Below are 21,536 nucleotides of genomic sequence, written 5' to 3' on the forward strand. Positions count from 1 at the left end.
CTACCAGATGATCTAACTTGACCGTCAGAGTCCGCTCCCGGGGCACAGTCCCTGGGACGGCTCTAACGGGTTTGCACTGTGATGTCAGATCTCCGCCGCAGCAGAAGACCAGAAGACCAGAGGATCCGCCGGAGGTCGATGTCGCATCACACATCTTCTAAATTAGGTAATTCACACAACTTAACAAAATTACATACCGTAACTTGTCATCTAAACTTTTTAAGGATGTTACTGGTAAAATGGTAATTTCATATTAATTCTTTTTTTTTAAAAAATAAAACCATATGTATCAACTTTGTAATAAATTAAAACCATGGACACCATCATCATCAAGAGAAAAAAAATTCCGGATTGTCATATGAATTTGAAAACCCAAAAGGACCATTTATGTAAATTTGTCTATTAATAATGAACATACTTTTTTCCTTATTTTTGGAAGAACATATTCATAATGAACATAACTATTTCTTTCTTGGACTAACAATATCAATTTGGACTTTCTTGATAAATCAGAACTCTTTTTTTCGTTTTAAAATTTTAATATCTATTTGTAAATGAGTAAAAGTTTTGGTTACAAATGTCAAATTTAATTTTACATGACAAGATCTTTTATTTACTTATAAAATAAACTACCTAAGTTTTAAATATCAGTTTTAGAACATACTTTTAAGCTAAAAATTAATGGAAAAATAGTTTTAACTTTTACGGGCATGTTATCATCCACTGTAAACAATAAAAGTAGTATGTTTTAGAAACAAAAAGTATGTGCATTATTTTCTTGAAGAAAACATGTGGTTATTTTTTTCACTAAAACATACTAGTATCTTTAATCTTTAAACGTAAATGATTAAGAAATCATATACCGGTTATACCCTTTTGAGTTTTGGCACATTTAATTAGTTGCCGAAAATGACAACCCCAGAACTCATCGGAATGATACCTTCTCATGAAAACTGAACCACTCGAATCGACTCAATCTGTTCACAAAAAACCAAAACACAAGTCTTCTCGTCTCTCCTTCTTCAACATCAAGAGCCCTAAAAGTTCCTCTCTTTCCCTTTCATAATTTTGGGTTTTTGCCTCCTTGATCTAATACACTTCTGTCATTCTTGATCTTCTTTACCTATTTCAATTCTCGAAATCGAAATCTTATCGAATCATATGCCTACATGATCACTTCTTTTCACTCTGGTTTTTTGATGATACCCAATTACCTCAACGTATTACCCAAATCATTATTTCTTGATCTCCTTAGCCAAATTGTAAAGTAAGATCATAAAACTAGGTTTCTGTTGTTGTAAATGGACCACCGCTTCCGGATACCCTTCAATTCCCGTGGTTCTTTGCATGGTGTTTTCAGCCTTGTATTTCTCGTATTTTGCTTTCACCAACAGACCCATAAATGGAACTACAAGGTTATCAACCGGGTCGGGTTGCGCAGTACTCCACGAAACTTGGGTATCAAGACCCCACCTGATTGTACAGGACTAAATCAACATGAAGGCTATGAAAGTGTATGTGAGTTCTTATTAGCTAACCCTCAATGTAAATCCGATGGTTTTTTCAATTACATGAACTTCTTCTACTGTTCTTGTCAAAACCATGCTTTCTTTGGTTACATTGTACTCGTTTTATGGCTTGCTGCCTTGTTTTATCTTTTGGGCAACACAGCTGCCGATTACTTCTGTTGTTCTCTTGAAAAGTTGTCGAATTTATTGAGATTGCCACCAACTGTCGCAGGGGTCACCTTGCTTCCATTAGGAAACGGTGCCCCTGATGTATTTGCTAGCATTGCTGCTTTTGTGGGCACCGATAATGGCGATGTTGGACCCAATAGTATTCTGGGTGGAGCCATTTTCGTGACGTGTGTTGTTGTCGGGACTATTTCTATCTGTGTGGCTGATCAGGCTGTGAATATCGATAAGAAATGTTTCATTAGAGATGTATCTGTGTTTCTTTTTGCCGTTGTTTCTCTTGCTTTCATCTTGCTTATCGGAGAGGTTAGTGTCGGTGGCGCAATCGCGTTTGTTTTTATTTACATTGTTTACGCCGCCTTAGTTGCCGCTAACGAGTTCTTGAGACTAAGAGATGGGATTTTGAACATTGAGACAATAAGTGTCCCGTTGTTGGCTGTTACTCAAATGGATGATTATGAAAATAAAGATCTTGAATCAATAAACATGTCTTTCACGGATTCCGATGATGTCCCACTCTTGATTGAATCAAAGTTTCCACACTGGATGTGGGGTTCAAACGTGTCAATTTACTCGGAGGTTCTTGGACATATGGAAGATAACCCAAAGCCTCTTTGGGGATGGAAGGATGAAGAACATAACAACTCACTACTTTCGTGTTCTAAACTATTTTCATGTCTAGAATTCCCGTTATCGTTGCCAAGACGGTTGACAATTCCAATAATCGAGGAAGGAAGATGGTCAAAAGGTTACGCTGTCGTCAGCGTAACCCTAGCCCCTTCTCTCCTTGCATTCCTATGGAACAACCGGTATGGTAACAATCGACTAGCTGCTGGGCTAATCTACTTAGCTTGTGCAGTAGTCGGTTGTTTCCTTGGTGGGGTTGCGTTTATTTTCACAAACGCAAACCACTCGCCTCAAAAATGGGTCCTCCCATGGGTTGTTGGAGGGTTCTTTATGAGCATTGTTTGGTTCTACATGATAGCCAATGAGTTAGTTTCTTTATTGGTAGCATTTGGTCTAATATTCGGAATCAACCCATCAATCCTTGGGTTAACAGTTTTAGCATGGGGGAACTCGATGGGTGACTTGATGTCAAATGTTGCATTGGCGGTTAATGGCGGTGAAGGCGTGCAGATTGCCATATCCGGTTGCTATGCGGGCCCGATGTTCAACACGCTTGCGGGTTTGGGGATTTGTATGCTGATTGGATCATGGTCAAATAGACCGAAGTCTTATAAAATGGGTGGTGATGTGGGGATGTTTTGTAATATTGGGTTTTTGGTGCTGGGGCTGGTTTGGTCGCTGGTGGTGTTGCCGAGAAATGGGATGCAGCCAAGCAAGTTGTTAGGGATAGGGCTTATGGGGATTTACGTGGTGTTTCTTGGAACTCGATTAGGGATGTCAATCGGTGATGGATCACTAAATAATACTGGTTGAACAGACTGTTGTCAACACGTAGATATGCTTTTTTAATGTATAGTTTTGTTGTTTACTTTACTTACGTAGTTGTTTTTGGGTTAACTGGGAGTCTATTTGTAGTTCGATTTGTATAGTTGGATTGGATCTTTGTACCAAGTTGATTGCTTACCATGTTTGCTTTTAGCAATTTTATTAACGAGACACACTAATTTGAAATTGGGTCCAATTTGTTTGCCATATAAACATAACCTATCTGTTGTCAGCACGTAGATATGTTTTTTTAGTGTATAGTTTTGTTGTTTACTTTCCTCACGTAGTTGTTGTTGGGTTAACTGAGAGTTTATTTGTAGTTCGATTTGTATAGTTGGATTGGATCTTTGTACCAAGTTGATCGCTTACCATGTTTGCTTTTAGCAATTTTATTAACGAGACACACTAATTTGAAATTGGGTCCAATTTGTTTGCCATATAAGCATAACCTATCTGTTGTCAGCATGTAGATATGTTTTTTTTAGTGTATAGTTTTGTTGTTTATTTTACTCACGTAGTTGTTGTTGGGTTAACCGGGAGTCTATTTGTAGTTCGATTTGTATAGTTGGATTGGATCTATGTACCAAATTGATTGCTTACCATGTTTGCTTTTAGCAATTTTATTAACCAGATATACTAATTTGAAATTGGGTCCAATTTGTTTGCCATATAAACATAACCTAACTAGCTAAGTGGCCCAGTAGTGAGACAAAGTTTTAAAATTCAGTTTTTTAGTTAACTTGATATGCTCAACAAGTCTCAGATGAACTCGGTTCGACTACCGAATTAACCTAATATTCAGATTTTTAATCTTTTTTTTTTTCGAAAGAGAGATTTTTTAAACATTTTATATATACCTACATATAATTTTGTCTTTTTCAACAAGACAAAAAGAAATCAAATATTAATTCAAAAAATAAAAGACTTTTTATTGAAAGAGAAAATGCTTTGGAGTTGAAATATACATGGGAAAAATTAGAGGATATGTTAAGTACACCTAACGCTTTGAATCTATAAAATCTCAACAACTCATTGAAATGAAATATGTAAGTTTAATAAAGTTTTTTAATTAACATGAAAAATGTGATGTTTCAAAGAAGAGAGAAGAAAAACAAGTAGTTTTGATGTGGGGCCGAATCAAAATAAAAACTAATCGAATACGAAGTCTAAACCGTTTGATGATTTGTTTCATAATATCTTTTTTAAATATAATTTATGTATATGTGCAATGTTGTTGAAAATAATAGAAGATAAATATTAAATATGTACAAAGTAAAATCAAATCAAAGATCAATGGTTTGGTTTAACACCGGAGGAAGGCGAGAGAAAAGAAAAAAAAAACGCACTTTAGGCTGAAAGAGTGAAAATCCTATTATTAAGTTTATACAGAGTTTTTATAACAGGCCGTTAAATGGTTCAATCCAGTTCATAAATATACAAAAAAGCGCTCTTAGTTGACCCGATCTCTTTCTCTAATTCTCTTAACCGGTGGACCGTTTGGGTCAATCCATGATTAGAAACATTGTAGAGAGAAATAAGGATAAACGCCAAACATGGAGGAGGTCATGGTTTTATTTTGGCAGAGATTCAATTTCAGAGATAGTTAAAAACTCAAAAGCCGGATCAATGTCTTTACCTATGTTTGCCCTGAAAGTCAAAATCCAAATCAACATCTTCGCCTATGTGGTGGGCCCCTCCACCTGAACTAGGTTGGGGATGTTGTGGTTTAGAAACCAATTTATTTGTTTGTCACACAGATAACTTGTTGTATTAGTAAAAAGATAAAAGTTAAATAGAATTAATAATACAACAAGATCAACAATGAACTTTAACAGATAACTTGTTGTATTAGTAAAAAGATAAAAGTTAAATAGAATTAATAATACAACAAGATCAACAATGAACTTTAACACATAACTAATATACAATACTTATAAAATTATAATGGTGTTAGACTTCTAAAAAGAAGATATAGTAAATTTAGAGATACTATGTTAAAGTCATTAATTTATGATGTAGTTTTATGTTTTGTAATTTCTATAACAGAGTACAAAAAGTTTTCATCTTAAATTAAGGTTTGGTTATTCTTAGAGTTAACATCTTTCATTTTTACTATGTTACTTTTGCTAGAATGATTGTTTTGTCTTAAACATGTGTTTGATGTAAGGAAAAAATAACCAATCCTAAAAGCCATAATTAATATTAATTGAAGTGCAATGGCGCACATAAAAGATTAATAATTTCCAAAAATAACACCTTGATATCTATGGGACTATGGGTTATTAGTTTTCTTCCAAAATACTTCCGTTTTGGGAAAATGTCCAAAATAAAGATTTAATGAATGAGAAATTTACGAAAGTATGATATCACCTCTAAAAATTGTTGGCTAAAAATACGAGGATGAAAATGTTGTGTTTATAAAAGATTAAATATGTTTGTTTCGGTTTCATATCTATCATCATTGAGTCAAGCGTCAATGGAGATAACCCATCATTGTCCATGGGTGTATTGTTTAGCTTTTGGACGTTTATACCTTGTAACGTTTATGAAAAAACTGATTTCAAAGAAAAAAAAAAACTTGGTTCCGCAGCAACAATATGAGCCATTAGCTTTTGGGTTAAATAAAAAACTTCAAATCAAGAACTATTTTATTTATGATTTTAACAAAAAGTTTTTTTTTTTAATTTTAATTTTTTTTATTTTAACAAATTGATTTAAATACTATTTAAAATAAATAAATCATATTCATATTTTTAACAATTATGGTGTTTTATTTGAAACAAAATATATATCTTATACAATTAAATTTAAATATAGTTTTAACAATTACGATGTGTTTATTTAAAACAATCACTTCAACTGATTTTATAATTTATTAATTTTCATTTAACAAAATAATAAACATTTAATATACATATTTATAAACCAAAATTTATATAATACAATAATATCGTTTCTTTAAAATACTGATACACTTTTAATATGAAAAAAAAATATTTGGTCTCAATACTTAAAAAATTGAAAAGTATTAATTACTTTACTTGTAAAACAATCATCATTTACTAATATACATAATTTCTTTTTACCAATTTAGAAGCTTAACCGTTGCATTTGGTATTAAAATTTGGATGGATTTTAACTTTTGGAAATTATAGTTTAGAAAAATTAATTTATCATACTTTTTCTTTTTTCAATTTTACTTTATATCCAAATGATTTTTTATGTAATTTTAATTTGAAATTTTCAACTGTCGTGTTGAACACGCTTATACAAATAAAAGTTGAAATTTCAAATTTCCAGCTTTCAGCTATTTTTGCCGAACATACGCTACAATTTTGCAAACAAGTATAATCATAACATATCATTTGAATTAAAGAAGTATTCAAAGTTTTTGTACATGTCAACGGTCTATCCTTATTAATTTTGATAGATTTCCCATTTTGAAGCAAAGAATCGTATCTAAAGCTTTTATACATGTCAATGTTCCAATTATTTCATTTGAAATGGACAAGTAGTCGATTGCGTTTACTATGGCTAACTGGCTAAGTAAACATCAATCACATGGATGATAGTGGGCATGTGGAAGACAGAGATGGTCGCTAGCTAGGTCTTTGTCAATACCACTTGTTGATAATTATATTTAAAAAGTGATACACGAAATGTATAGCTCGTGATTATCATGTAATATAATCTTTTAAAACAGATCGGGCCGATCCTGAAGAGGTAGGAATTATTTTACATACCACAAAAACCATATTTCAAAAGTCAGACTACACTGTGAGAAACTTGGGTGATTGATCATGGCTCATCATTAAAATGAGCCTAAATTTTTTGATATGTGTTATGGTATAGTAACAGATAAGACTTAGAATGCATTCCATGACAAACGAAGGATTGAGTCAAAATTAATGCGTTTTGTTCTAAGACAGGAGGAGTGAGAAGGAAGTTTCCCTCACTTTTTGTGGGTCATACTCTTCCTTTTCCGGGTTTTCTTTCTCTCACGTAAAACCAAAGGAATTGGTGGAAAGTTTCTCTCATTATTTTGTTTTTTTAAATAAAATTAATTGATATTTATGATTTATAATTTTTAAATTAAAAACAACCAATAAATTTAATTAAAAATAAAAAGCATTTAATTAATTAAAATAAAAATTACATTAAATCTAATATTTAAATTAGTAGAAAATTAAAAATATAGGGTCTATTTTATAATTTTTGAAAACTATTTTTGTGAAGAGAATTAAAAATTAGATGTAGTCTGCCATAAGACCAAAACATAGGGGCCAAATATGCCATTTCCACAAACTTTCATCTTCCTCGGTAAAACTTGCAACTCAAAAAAAAAAGCCACTCACAAGAAGAGAGAGAATGCGGCAACCCCTCCCCTCCCCGCGCCTCCTATCCCACACCGCCGATGCAGTGTTCCTCCGAGTGGGAATGAGTCCCGCATCACTCGGTCCGACCTAAAAGGTTTGAATCACCTTTGGTAAGTCTTGTTACTTATTCATATAAAATTAGCTTGAAATTGTGAGTTTTGTTTTTTACAAATAAAATTTGAGTTAATATATTATCTAGGTTATTTTTGTTTTACATAAGATATTTGAGTGTGAATTAAACATTTATATGTTTTATAAGTTATTTACGGGATTAATATATTATTTAGGTTATATAAATGTGTAGATTATAATTTGTCTTCAATGTGTTTGTGTAACATACATGTTTTGAAATCGTGTTTTGTAATGAATAAAATTGTGAAATACTATGTAAATTTGAGTATTGAGTTCTAACAAATTGTTTTTATTAGAAATGAAGTAAAACTATGTTTAGAATCACTTAGAAAATATTGGAAGTCTTATGAGATTCCAATTAAAAGTCAAATAATGAAATTTAGCGAAAATATAAAATTTGAAATAAGTAAAATTTTATTATTGAAAATTGTAGATAAATCTCGTTAGAAACTTGTATGCGAAAACCTCATCAAAATCCGAGTTATAACGAAGAAGTTATGACCAATCGAAGATCTGCGACAAAACCGGCACGGCGCCAAATGACGTAAAAAGTGAGTTTTTGCTAAACTACTTTTTTTAGCCTTAATGATCTAAATAAAAGTCATAGTATCCGTTAAACCGAGAAGTTCGATAAAAAGAACGCCAAAATCTGACTTCGTATGAGGAAGTTATGATTTTTCTAAGTTTCGGAATAGTAATAGACAGCTAAAAACTCGAATTTAGATCGAGTGATTTTTAGCCGACACAACCTAAACGAGAATCAAAGGTCTCGTCATTTGTAGTACAACGGTAAAAAGTCTGACGAAAACGGATGTCGGATGAAGAAGTTATGAATTTTTAACGGATTTTCCTGTCCCGGTTTGTTAAAGAATAATAATATTAAAAATAAAGTCAAAATTAGCCGACGAAGTCTAAATGAAAGTTGTAGAATATATTCCCGCCTACGCGTGCATATAAGGAACGTCAAAAACGGAGCCCGTATGTGAAAGTTATGGATTTCGGAAGATTTTGGCTCAAAAACTGAGAAATAAGTGGATAATATCGGAAATTTTCGCATGGTCAGCACTCAGCCACGTCACCTCGCATGCGAAGCTAACCCGTGTCCGTCACTGATTGGTCCAAAGCCGAGGTCCATTGGGCATACGACGCGCCTCGTGTCCTAGGCGCCGTCTAAGACGACTCGTAAGACGCCTTCGCACGCCTGTCTAGCCCTCGCATGGTACGCGTGTCCGAACCTCGCACCCTCCGTGTGTCTCTCTCCTTCGCTGCCACCTGCCTTCGCTAACTCACCCTTCTCGGCCGACCCTCCTCCCTATAAATAGAAGGCTGCGAGCCTTCTCGGATATTTTTAAGAAATTGCCATTTTTGGCCCCTTTTTCCATATTTTGACTATTTCCATATCCCCCGAAGCCCCGGTATCGTTTTTAAAGCCCGGAATACGTACCGAAGTGCCCGTGAAGCCCGAAAAATTTATATTTTCGGTTTTGAAGCCTTACCTTCACAGTACCCGGTTTTCAATTAAGCTCCCGGTTTTCAACATAGAAAGTCATACTTAAAGCCGAAGTGCTGCCCAAATTACTATTTTGACCCACGGTTAATTCAAGGTGAGTTTAATATATATGAACAATTGTATGTTATGTTTTATATGTGCTATGTGCTTTTCAGTGTTATTATTCCGAGTTATTTTCCCGTGTTATTTTATTCGCTATTTTTATAGCAAAAGTCATATATTTGACCATGTGATCAGTGAAAGGACTTAGATTCACATTGGTACTGGTACGTAGCCTCTGGCCATGTAGAGCATGTCTCCGTAAGAGAAGGACTTCTATTCTATGGCATTGGCAAATGGTTAGACAGGGCTATAAGCCTGAAATCTACCAAGATGTTAATCAGAAATCTTATGTTTTCTGTGCCATTTGGGTCAAAGTTTTATTGATGTATATCAAGTATGGAAATTGTTATGTCTCATTGATTGTATATCTTTGAATCAAGTCATTGAATGATATGAAAAGCTTAACACATGATTCACATATGCCTTTGTTGTTCCTTGTTTCTCTTTGCTTCTGCCATATTGAAATATATATATGACATAACGTTATATTGTATCTATTATTGAACTCACTAAGCGTCACCGCTTACCCTATCAATGTTTAACAATTGTAGGTGATAAGTAACCAGTATGATCATATACTGTTGAAAGATTTAGAATAGTTTGTAATAATACTTTTGTACTTTAGCTTATGTTTGTATAAATTACAATATCCTGGGTAGTTATGTATTATATAACACTTTGTAATAGACGGTTTGTATCCAGTAGTTTGTAACCTCTTTATCAATGTAAAATATTGCTTTTATGAATATGCAAGTAGCATGTTTTGGAGTAATAATATTGTGAAGTATGAAAGTTTGGGTCTTTCAGAAATACGAAAGTTGGGGTCTTTCAGTTTGTCAAATTGAAAAGGAAAATGTTGTCAGGTTGGATATTTAGAACAAGAGAAAATGAGAAAGAGAATGTATATATAGAGAGAGAGGATGGAGTGGGTTAGTGAAACCAATTAAACAACCCGCTGAATGAGTGGTACCGACGATAAGTCTATTGTTTATTAAGATTTTACCTTGATTATTTTGCATTTTTTTTAATTGAATGGGTTGAGTGAGTTGAAAAAGATAAGGTTTCCGTGTTTTGTGGGTTAACAAAGATAAAGAAAAATAAAAGAGAAAAACTGATGTGACAGTGTGAATTGGGAGGGAAAGACGCCCTCCTCCCTTATGGATATAAGATAAAATAAACAACACAAACTCAAAATTAAACACCTAAAGGTTTTCAACACATCAAAGTATTTGTATAATTTCAATATTAAGGGGAAACATTTCAAAGATAAGTATTGATAAACAACATCAAACTTACCAATAGTAAGTCAACAATCTCAAATGAATGCAATGCATGTGCTTCACACTCAAACCCCAAATCAATCTCTAGCTCCAAATATCACAATGATGGTTGAGATTAGACTTGTGTATAAATAGCACATAACATACTATATACTTTGAATGTTTGTTCAAAGTTAAACTTCAACTACCTACTAGTCAGCCATCACACTAGACCACTTGAGGGGGTGTAAATCCACTCATGCAAGTGATGGCATTCTAGAATGTCATTACACAACTTTCAAAGTCCTAAATCGGGTACCCATGAGTGACACACCAAGCCTTACACATTGAGCATCTTATGTGGAAAATTGTCCACTACGATAAAACTTTGGATGATCTAGGCCAACATCCGGGAATGGATTTAATAAGGAACAATGATATTGTTGGTCTTCATAATATATAATCACATAATTTGATGGTATTGACAAAGCTTGCGGATCCTTTACCTAGTATTACTTGTGTGTCGCTATTCACTTGTGATCCTATTAGTCAAAAAACGAAAGAAAAAAAAAGCATACATAACGCTAATTGGCGATAGAGATTTGCAGCTTCATGGTCATTAGCTTATATTTATCATTTTAGTGAATAACTACAAAAAACTACAAGATAGTAAAGCACGTAATTTAGACGGTTAATTCCTTCACTTAAAGCAATACATCAACCTTAAATTCAAATTGCATAGTGAAAACATGTATCGGAGTTGGAGATGGTAATTTTAACACATTGATACGAAAAAATGTATTTTCAAATCCTTATAATAAAAATGAACACGGATATCAAGAAATAAATGTGAAATATAAGGACGAAGATCTAGGGAAAAAAAAATTGATGAGTGCTTGAAATCTGTACATTTACAACTTTTCATGCATCACCTGTGTTCCTATGCAAGCTCCAAACAATATTATCCGTTGTCGTTTAACTCTCTGTTACACCCCTGAAATCATATGATCTCTCTGTAAATCGGTCTCAGAATGGACAGCCGGAGATTTACTCCGGTGCCTTCGGTCGTGTTGATGGCGGTGGTGGTGGTGTTGGTGGTGACTGTGGTGGTGTCCATTGCTGTCCATTTTGCGATCTTTATGCTGTACTTCCTTCTCCGGGCTCTCCACCGGTGACTTATTGTTCTCAGTAGGGGCCGTGTACACAAATGTTCCAATTGCCATTTCGTTATACTCCGCTAGTGGTTCAAGAGCATTGACAATCATACTCATGGTTGGCCTTGCCTTTGGCCTATGGCTAAGACACTGGTAAGCCAATTCTGCTGCCTTTTCTGCTCCTATTTCCGAGTATTGACTCTCGAGCCTTGGGTCCATTATTCTGTTCAGTTTCCGAGCACCACCCTTGAGTTGAGGCCTAGCCCACTCCGCTAGATTCTGTTCACGGTTTGACCGGCTCTTGTCCATTGACTTTCGTCCTGTTAGAAGCTCAACGAGTACAACTCCAAAACTATACACATCGCTTGCTGCTGTTAAATGTCCTATATAAAGTGCAAAACAACATCAAATTAGTAAAATGTCATGAGTGAAAAACTCAAGAAAAAAGCATATATTACTTTTGCATCATGTATACGTGAATTGTTAATTACCTGTCATGAGATATTCAGGAGCTGCGTAGCCATGTGTGCCCATAACTCGAGTTGAAACATGTGTGTCATCTCCTTCAGGACCATCCTTTGCGAGTCCAAAGTCCGAAAGTTTAGCAGTGTAGTCCTTAAAAATTCAAAAATAAGTTTCAGTACTAGAAATAACATAAAAAACTCTCAAAAATCGAGATAAATAAAAACTGATTAAGCACTTACAGAGTCTAACAAAATGTTGGATGCTTTGAAATCACGATATATAACAGGGTTTTTCGCTTCATGAAGAAACCCAAGCCCCTTTGCGGCATGTAGCGCAATCTTCATACGAGTTGACCATGGAAGAGAGACGGAAAATCCTGTAAATTAAACCCGATTTGAAATAAATATCTTGAAAATTAATGTAGTATAATAGAATGAATTCATTAACTTTGTATTCATATATATTATAAACTTACTTCGAAAGAGTTGATTTTCTAAGCTGCCACGTGCCATGTACTCATACACCAATACTCGGTGTTCATCTTCACAGCAGTATCCAATCAATTTCACGAGATGTGGGTGTCTTAGTTGTCCGAGGAATACAACTTCTGTCTGTAAAGTCGATGCAAATAATGTTTAATATATATTTTTAATAAATAAAATACAGTATCCGATACGAGTATGTATACGTACCAGCCATTCTCTATGACCTTGTCCGCCGTCTATGTTCAAGACCTTGACAGCCACCGGCTGAGCCTTCAGACCGGGTCTAAGTTTGTCATCTATGAACCCTTTGTGAACCGGTCCAAACCCACCTTCACCCAAGAAATTGCATGAAGAAAATGACTGTGTAATGACCTTAAGCTCTGCAAGGTTAAAAACGTAGAGGTTTGATCCAGCTAGTGAAGTCGATAGGTCCTCTGATAACGTCGAACTGTTTATATCTGTATACGAAATCCTCTTAGTCGAATTAGGCGACTTAACGGGTTCCGGTTCAACTTTCTTCTCTATCTCAGGTTCTCTAATCATCCGAACTGGTTCTTCATGAATCTTGAAACAATTTGAGATCCAAGACGATTTTGACCCTTTCTTCACCTTCATTTCTAGATTGAATGAATGAATAAATAAATAAATAAATGGTGGTTTGTGGTATTGGATGTTTGAGTTTGGAGGTGAAGAAATGGTTTGAGGGGGGTTTTATACACCATGTGAACTGGGAAGAGATGTTGCTAAAAGAATAGTCAACAAAAGTGTCTACTTATTTATTTTTTTTGTTTTTAATGTGTTTTTATTTATTTTAGGTAATAAAATAATGTGTACCAAATAACATTTAATAGGTATTATAAAGTGTAATGGGTGAACGTTTGACTTAAAAGGTCGATTTATTAATATAGATTAATATTTTTGAATTCGTGACATTAGGCCCATTGATAAATTATTAAATTTTAAAAACCGGTTTTTAGTTGAACCAGTATGGTTATCAGTTTTCGATTCTATCAATTTTTATAATTTTTTTTTCTACACACATACATAAATCAAGAACTTGACGTTCACACGTTTAAACATTAAATGTACACATAAAAATAAGTTATGGATCAATCTAAATACATTAAAATAACAAATAACCATAAATTTTACATCAATCAATGTTCATCAAAAAAAAGTATACCGAAAAAATATAGTCTTAGAAGAATACAAACGTATCAAAAAACTTTATAACATTTACTATGTGTTTTTCCATGAGTTTATTATTATTTTTTCAATTTAACTGATTTAATCGGGTTTTTGTAAAAACCGGCCGGGTTCTGATTCAGAAATAGATATAAAACCGATGATAGTTGAACCGTTATTTTCCCGGTTCGCGGTCCAACCGGTTCAACTGGCCGGTTCAAACCTGTTTTAAAAACATTGTAAATTGCATATAGTTCTGTAATATATTTGCAAAACTTAATTTATGAAAGTTATTTAAGGATTAAAAAGTTTTTTTTTCTTATTTTAATAGTCATTGAACTCCATATCCACTTAAATTCAAAATTGCATAATATCAACTATACATTTTATCTAATTCAATTATTTTATTAAATTATACATTGTGAATACTCTAATTCTCAATATGTTAAATTTTATAATAATAAGGTTAAAATAATGTGGTTTATATAAACAACTACTATATTGTATATAAATGATACAATGCGAATTTAATTAGGAGTTAGTCGATAGAAGGCATGTGACTTAATTTGGTGTCTTATCATATTGTTCAAATGTGAGCCCTCACCTACTATCCTTACAAAAACAAGGAGTTGCATTGGTTGGTTGAGGATGCATTTTTTTTAATAAGAATTTTATTCAATCTTATTATGCATATTAGATAAGATAATTATAAGGAGGTACACGATCACGTCTTCGTCTTTCCGCTATCATTAGAAGTACCTGAAACAGTAATCGATAAATGTAAGCTCGAAGGCTTAGTGAGTTACCCCCAAAATGCCAACGCCATACAGATATAACCATATCATATAAACAAACAGCATGTATAATGAGCCTTTAGCCTGACTGGACCGCCTCGTAGGCTTTCAACCTATCTGGACCGCTCTTCGAGCCTTCGGCACGTCTGGACCGCCTCGTAAGGCCTACAGCCTATCCGAACCGCTAGTCGGGCCTTCGGCCTAACTAGTATGCCCTAACCGGGTCTGCAGTCTATCGGTCCGCCCTCGGTATCTTGGCCTACAACACAAAGAAGGACCTGCTCAAACCGATCCCCCAAACCAACAAACATGTGCACATAAATATCATATGCTAGCTATGTACAGATAATCATACAGATCTAAGACATCGCTAATCATGACAACCATCCTATAACTAGGATACTGATCTAATCGATCACTAACATAGCAACCATCCTATAACCAGGATATTGATCTAGCCGATCACTAACATAGCAACCATCCTATAACCAAGATACTGATCTAACCGATCACTAACATAGCAACCATCCTATAACCAGGATATTGATCTAACAAATCACTAACATAACAACCATCCTATAACTAGGATACAAATCATAAAGGGCTGGTCTTGGTGCCTTAGACCCTGTTGATATAGTGAGAAGAACTCACCTCACACTACCGAAGTACCGCAGGCAAAACCCTAGCTGCTGGATGACAGATTCCCGAACTGTCAACATCAAACAACACCCAATTAATAATTGGGTTCCAATACATAATCATAAGTCCATGCTTAGGATAAAAGACTACTTTACCCTCAACCTAGCTTGATTCAAGCCCAAGGCCCAATTCACACTCCAAAGGCCTAAAAGTCAACCAATGGACCAAAGCCTAACATATGACCCAATTTCTCAAATTGGGCCCAAACTTGTTCATGGTCTCATCTTAAGGCCCAACTATTTATTCTAGTCCCAACACTTAGTATTCAGATGGTTCAATATCTCAAAATCATCAAGGCCTAATTATGGCCCATCTATGGCCTAATTCTCTAAATTAGGCCCAAGTCCCCCACATGAGCCTTACCCTAAAGCCCATCTAAATATTTTAGTCCATTTACTTGTTCTTGGATAGCCCATCAATAGCCCAAACACCAAAGCCCAATAGAAAGGCCCAACTCAAGGCCAAAGCAAAATTAAGGTTTTCACATAAAATGACGATTAAGGTTAAGTATTTCTTACTTAACCTGTTAAGGACTTAATCCATTAAGTCCATCAATCTACTAGGCCAAACATACAACGTGATGAGGCTTAATTCAAAATTCCAATTCAATGTCCAAAATGCGGGTCCCGATAGTTCCAAAATTAACATATCAAAAATTAGGGTTTTCTAAACCCTAATTAGCGTTTCCAACCCAATCACATGCCCACTAGTCAAAAGGTTAGGTTTTAGGTTAATTAGGGCTTCATTAAGTCAATTAGGGTTGAATAAGTCGGGCACCACCCACTACCACCTCGGGTAGTGGCAGTCAACGACGGTGACCACCACCTCGTGGTGGTAGTTATGACTTTTGGCTAAAAATATCCAAGCATCCCAAAATAACAATCACACACATAAAAGCACACAGCTACCCAAGGTGGCGGCGTGAGGTGGCAGCCACCACCTCACGACGGTGACATGTTGTTTTCTTTGATTATTCCGGTCGTACAATACATTTTACATCGAAATATTCGTATAAACACACACAAATAAAATAACACACACACGGTCTTCTGTTCGTAAAGGAATCCAACAACCCACCTGGTGGCGTAAGGCGGCGGTAGCGGCACAGGAAAACGGGCGGCAACAATAGCTATCGGTGGCAGGTGGTGTTGAGACGCAACAACAGGAGGCACGAGAGAAGGGAACGAGTTGAGGCTACGGCGAACAACCGCAAGCTACCCACCAACATTAACGGCGACTCCGTTTTCAACAAAAGGGACTGCAGTGGTGGTTGTTCAGTGGTCATCGCATGATATCGACGACAACCGGATGAAGAGAATAACGATGTCCTTCGCTACGTTGACAGCAACATCGACGGCCACGGCTAACAGTTGGCAACACCGGGTGGTGTGACAGAAGATCAGTTGGAGAAAGAAGGGGTTACGCGACCCATGATAGCAGCAACAACAGCCACTCCAATTCTTGACTTCATCGGCGGCAGGAGCTATGGCGGTGGCCTTTTGGTGGTCATTACGTGTTACCGACGAACAAAAGAAGAAGTCTAAGATAACGGGAGAGGGGTAGCAACATTCGTCGGTTGTCTTGCCGACTGGAGAACGAGAGTGAAGGGGTGGTGGCGGCGACTGGAGGGAGATAAGGTGAGGGTGGCGGCTGAACAGTGCCTAGGGTTAGGGTTACAGAGGGTTAACGTTATATACCAGATCCCTTCAAACTTCGACCTATAATGACGGAAATGGTCCTTCCTTGTAACGCCCGCAGATCCGGGCTAGTCAATTTAGAGGCAATAGGGGTCGAAAACGACTTTTTGACAAAAAGATTATTTAGAATAAATATTCTTAACCAATTTGTAGAATATGTCACAAGGTTTCCGTACATATAAAGAACGCTGAAATCCGAGTTATAACGAAGAAGTTATGACCCGTCGAAGTTTCGCGTCGGAACCGGCACGACGCCGGGAAGTGTAAATAGTAAATTTATGATATATAGAGATTTAGCCTTAGCGCTCTAAACAAAAGTCGTAGAATATGTTAAACTAAGAACATCGATAAAAAGAACGCCCAAATCTGACTTCGTATGAAGAAGTTATGATTTTTCGAAGTTTCGGATTAGCGGTGTACAGCCCGAAATTCGAATTTTAGATCGATTGATTTTTAGCCGACACAACCTAAACAAGAATCGAAGATCTCGTTATTAGTAGCGTAACGATAAAAATGCAGACGAAAATGGACATCGAATAAAGAAGTTATGAGATTTTAACGGACCAATCCTGTCCTGGCCTGTTAAAAATATAACTTTAAAAATAAAGTCAAAATTAACCAACGGAGTCTAAACGAAAGTTGTAGAGTATGTCTCCACCTACGCGTGGATATAAATAACGTCAAAAACGGAGTTCGTATGAGCGAGTTACAAATTATAGTAGTATATTTACGTATTAAAATAAAGTATAAATCATGTATACGTACACATATATATATACATATGTATATATCATTAGAAAGGTATCGACGATGCGGTTATTATAAAACTAATGTTGAGTTCTTTCGACATTAGTTTAGTACAAAGATCATTAAATCCATTTAAAATAGTATTATAGAGGGGTGTTTAGTTGTTTATATAACTAAAAGGTCATTAAGTAATTATGGAGGGTAGTTTTTGAAAATTCAATTAGTATAAATAAGAGCCTTGGGCTCTCATATTTCTTGCACCATTCTCTTGATTCAAGAGTCTTTCTCTCCTTATCCCCCGAGCATTTCGGTCCCTCGTGATTCGACTTCTCTTTCTGTAGTTTTAGTATAGTAAGGTGAGCGCTGAAGCGCTGCACGAATCTTTCTTAGAAAGATTCAACGACGAAGTTCTGCCCCTGCAGAGCCCGACTCCTAGCTAAAATCCCCTTGAAAGTAAGTTATGTTTACCCTATTTTAAATATAGTTTATATTTAAAATTAGTATTGTTATTATAAATTTATAATAAATATTTGGGCTATTATTATGACTTATATAAGTGTCGTTATAATATCTTTTAACTACTCGCGGTACGGGGAATCTGGTTTAAAGGGCCGCATAGGGTTGTTGGATTTCAGAAGTGCTATACGCCAAAATGGTCCTGCCCTCCGGTGTTTTATGTCTGGCCCCTGTCTGTACATAGTAGTTGGAAAGTATTGTTTAAACGCTTATATAATAATAATAATAATAATAATAATAATAATAATAATAATAATAATAAGACTAATAATTAGTCACGGTAATATTAGACTAAAATCTAGTGGTGATAATACTAGGTTTCGTCAAAGGAAATTATTTTAAAGTAAACGAAGCGCTGTCCGAGTACCGAGTCACCACCTTCTCAGGTGAGTGCATAGTTACTTTCAGCTTACACATAGATATGAAGTATTTTATATAAATTACGTGCTGTGTGTGTATATTATCTGTATACTTGCTATCTATGCTGGATGAACGTTTTATACATGTTTTCAATGATTTAAACTGTATATGTATTTTATATCTACAAAATGTGTTGGGTAAAACATGGGTAGATGTATTAGTTGCTGTGTGATAAAATGAAATAATGAGATGCCTCGTTATAGATGTTCTTGATGATCTAGTCATCTAGCGGAGTATAGATGACGATCACGGACTATTCTAGACAGTCCAGTGGAACACTAACAGGCTCGCAACCTGTAGGTGTTTATTCGAACTTTGTGTTTAACCGAACTGTGTGTTTATTCGAACTGTGTGTTTATTCGAACTGTGTGAACTGTGTGCTCACCAGATATACTCCATCCCAATGATAGTCCTTTGACTAGGTCCCTTGTGTTAGATGTTTTAGGGACGTAATGTGAGGATAACGAGAATGGGTAATTGGGTTGATTGTTTGATGTTTAAAAATAATAATTATATTATTGTGGGTTGAAAACCCTATGTGCTCACCAGGTTTCCCAACCTGACCCACTCAGTTTATTTTTATCACAGGTGTTGATATGAAGTCACAATACACTGAGAGATTTAAAGAGATGTAGATCACTAGTGTAAATAATTGTAAGTTCTGTTTATGCTTATGTTTCTGTATTAACGATGACATCCCAAACGTTTTAAAATGAAATAAATACGTTTCATCGAAAATGTTTTAATAACGTATTTACCATGTTTTTCTGGGAACAAATTCCGCAACATTTTTATAAAATGAAGTACTCTGATTTTTATAAAGCATAAACAAAATCGGTCTTTTCTGGCCGTGAAAAAGGGGGATGTCACAGTTGGTATCAGAGCATTAGTTTAAGCGAACTAGGAATATGGATTTATTTCTAGACTTAAACTTAGAATGCTAAGCGATGATTGTGAGGTGTGAGCACTAGCTTATTTTAGGAATTGTGCCTAAAATGCTTTTATGTGCTAAATACTTGTGCCTGATATGCTGTTAGTTGTTCGGATCTATGGTCTGTTGCCGACTGGATCTGGAAACCTTATGTGTTTAGGATTCTAAACGTACGACTACGATATTAGAACTAGCATATAAACGTTTCGGAGTGATAAGGATGATTTAACCGTCAATCCTAAGTAAAGATCTGGATTCACCTTATTCGGTGTATAGATCAAGATGGCAAGAACCCGTAGTGGAAACGTGAATGCAAATGGGAACGGACACCAACCCCCCGTGATCGAGCAAATACCAGTTGTGGAAGCCGCTGCCGGACCAATAACGATGGCCGGAGTGCAAGCGATGATCCAGGCAATGTTGGATCGTCAAATGGAGGAAACTAGACGTTTGCTCCAGCAAAATCGTGAGGAAGCCACTATTCAGATCGAACAGCCCGAGTTGAACGAAGGGGAGACTGAGGAAGGAAACTACAGTGGGACTGTTGGTCAAGTCAACCCACCAATAGTTCGACAAAACAACCAAGATGACAAAGTCGAGAGGAATGGATGCAAGTACAAGGATTTTCTGACTTGCAAGCCATCGACTTTCACTGGAAAGGAGGATCCGATCGGGGTCATGGATTGGATCTCGGAGATGGAGTTAGCCTTCATGACATGCGGTTGCAGAGGGAAGCTACAGACCACATTTGCAGTGCGTCAGTTTTGAGGAAGTGTTGTACGTTGGTGGAATACCTTGGGGAAGACTCTGAGCCCTAATGAGCCCCTGCAACTGACATGGGCAGAATTTTTGGTGCAATTCAAACGAAAGTACTGCTCAGCTCAAAACCTGCTTGAGCTAGAGAACCAGTTTCTAACCCTGAAGAAGGGAAGCATGTCAATCGATGAATACACGAACAACTTCACAGAAAAGATGGAGTTTGCCTTGCGTCTTGTTCCGGATGAGCTGACGAAAATTGACAAGTACGCAAAGGGACTTCCATGGGAGTACGCGGTGCCAGTGCGTCAGGCTCCTACTCTGGAGGCAGCTATCTGGGCTGCCAAGTCTGTGGAAGATATGATTAAGGGAAGAGCTGCCAACAAGATTGAGGTTGGCGAAAAGAGGAAGTTTGAGGAATCTACGAGGCCCAATAAGAAGATCAAGTCTGGTTCAAAGGAGTCTAGCGGAGGAGGAAACAAAGTGAAATGGTACGAGAAGTGCAAAAAGAATCACTTTGGGAAATGTAGCGAAGAAGTGACTTGCTACAAGTGTGGGAAGACCGGACATTACGCCAACGAGTGCAAAAGGGTGTGTTATGAATGCCGTGAAGAAGGGCATGTTGCTAAGGATTGCCCGAAAAAGAAAGAGGCGGAAAAACCAAACATTCCGCCAAAACCGAAGGCAAGAGCATTCCATATGATCCTAGACGAAGCAGTTGACAATGCGAGGATTCAGGAATGACGGCTTGACATCCAAGGATCGAGTTATAATGTAGCCATAGAATCATATGATGTAGCCTGTTAGAGGCATAGTCTAGGGTGAACTTGAACACCTATGTAATCGTTTCAAGAAATAATATGAAACCTTTGTTTTGTTATCTGATGTGTTAAGTTGTTTTTTTTCGTGTATGGTGACTTGGAGAAACTGCGGGACAATGCTTGGGACGAGTATGAGTAGGTGTGAATGGTAGTAGAGGCCTATACTACCGGAAGCACAGGACTCACACTTGGATCAGGGAAAGTCACAAGGTTACCAAGAAGCTAGTAACTGATTCTGTTTTTTTTTTCAAGTATGTCATTACCATCGTTTCGATAATGACTAAAAAGATTGTTGATTTCCGACCCTAGTGGTCATACCGAATTGAGTCTGACTACGATGA

At 36.0% G+C, this 21,536-nt stretch overlaps 1 protein-coding gene and 1 pseudogene across 1 annotated transcript; one reads left to right on the plus strand and one right to left on the minus strand.

Annotated features, from left to right (window-relative positions):
* Positions 1–903: 903 nt before the first annotated feature.
* Positions 904–3,342, plus strand: LOC145069467 (cation/calcium exchanger 4 pseudogene; annotated as a pseudogene).
* A 7,970-nt stretch (positions 3,343–11,312) lies between these two features.
* LOC145065968 (EPD1-interacting receptor-like cytoplasmic serine/threonine-protein kinase 5A) lies at positions 11,313–13,319 on the minus strand. The gene is made up of 5 exons (XM_079013100.1): positions 12,837–13,319; positions 12,620–12,755; positions 12,384–12,520; positions 12,171–12,294; positions 11,313–12,062 (listed from the first exon to the last, which is right to left on the minus strand). The coding sequence occupies exons 1-5, from the start codon at positions 13,242–13,244 to the stop codon at positions 11,512–11,514; spliced, it is 1,356 nt and encodes a 451-aa protein (XP_078869226.1). The 5' UTR covers positions 13,245–13,319; the 3' UTR covers positions 11,313–11,511.
* Between the last annotated feature and the right edge of the window lie 8,217 nt (positions 13,320–21,536).

This window comes from Lactuca serriola, chromosome 8, assembly GCF_051521515.1.
Source record: "Lactuca serriola cultivar US96UC23 chromosome 8, Lser_US96UC23_V15, whole genome shotgun sequence".
Lineage (NCBI taxonomy): Eukaryota > Viridiplantae > Streptophyta > Magnoliopsida > Asterales > Asteraceae > Lactuca > Lactuca serriola.

Coding starts and splice junctions, on each gene's coding strand:
- LOC145065968 (XM_079013100.1), bottom strand. CDS start 13,244: ATGAAGGTGAAGAAAGGGTCAAAATCGTCTTGGATCTCAAATTGTTTC. Junction 12,521..12,619: donor AGAAAATCAACTCTTTCGAA/GTAAGTTTATAA, acceptor TTTAATTTACAG/GATTTTCCGTCTCTCTTCCA. Junction 12,063..12,170: donor TCCTGAATATCTCATGACAG/GTAATTAACAAT, acceptor CACTTTATATAG/GACATTTAACAGCAGCAAGC.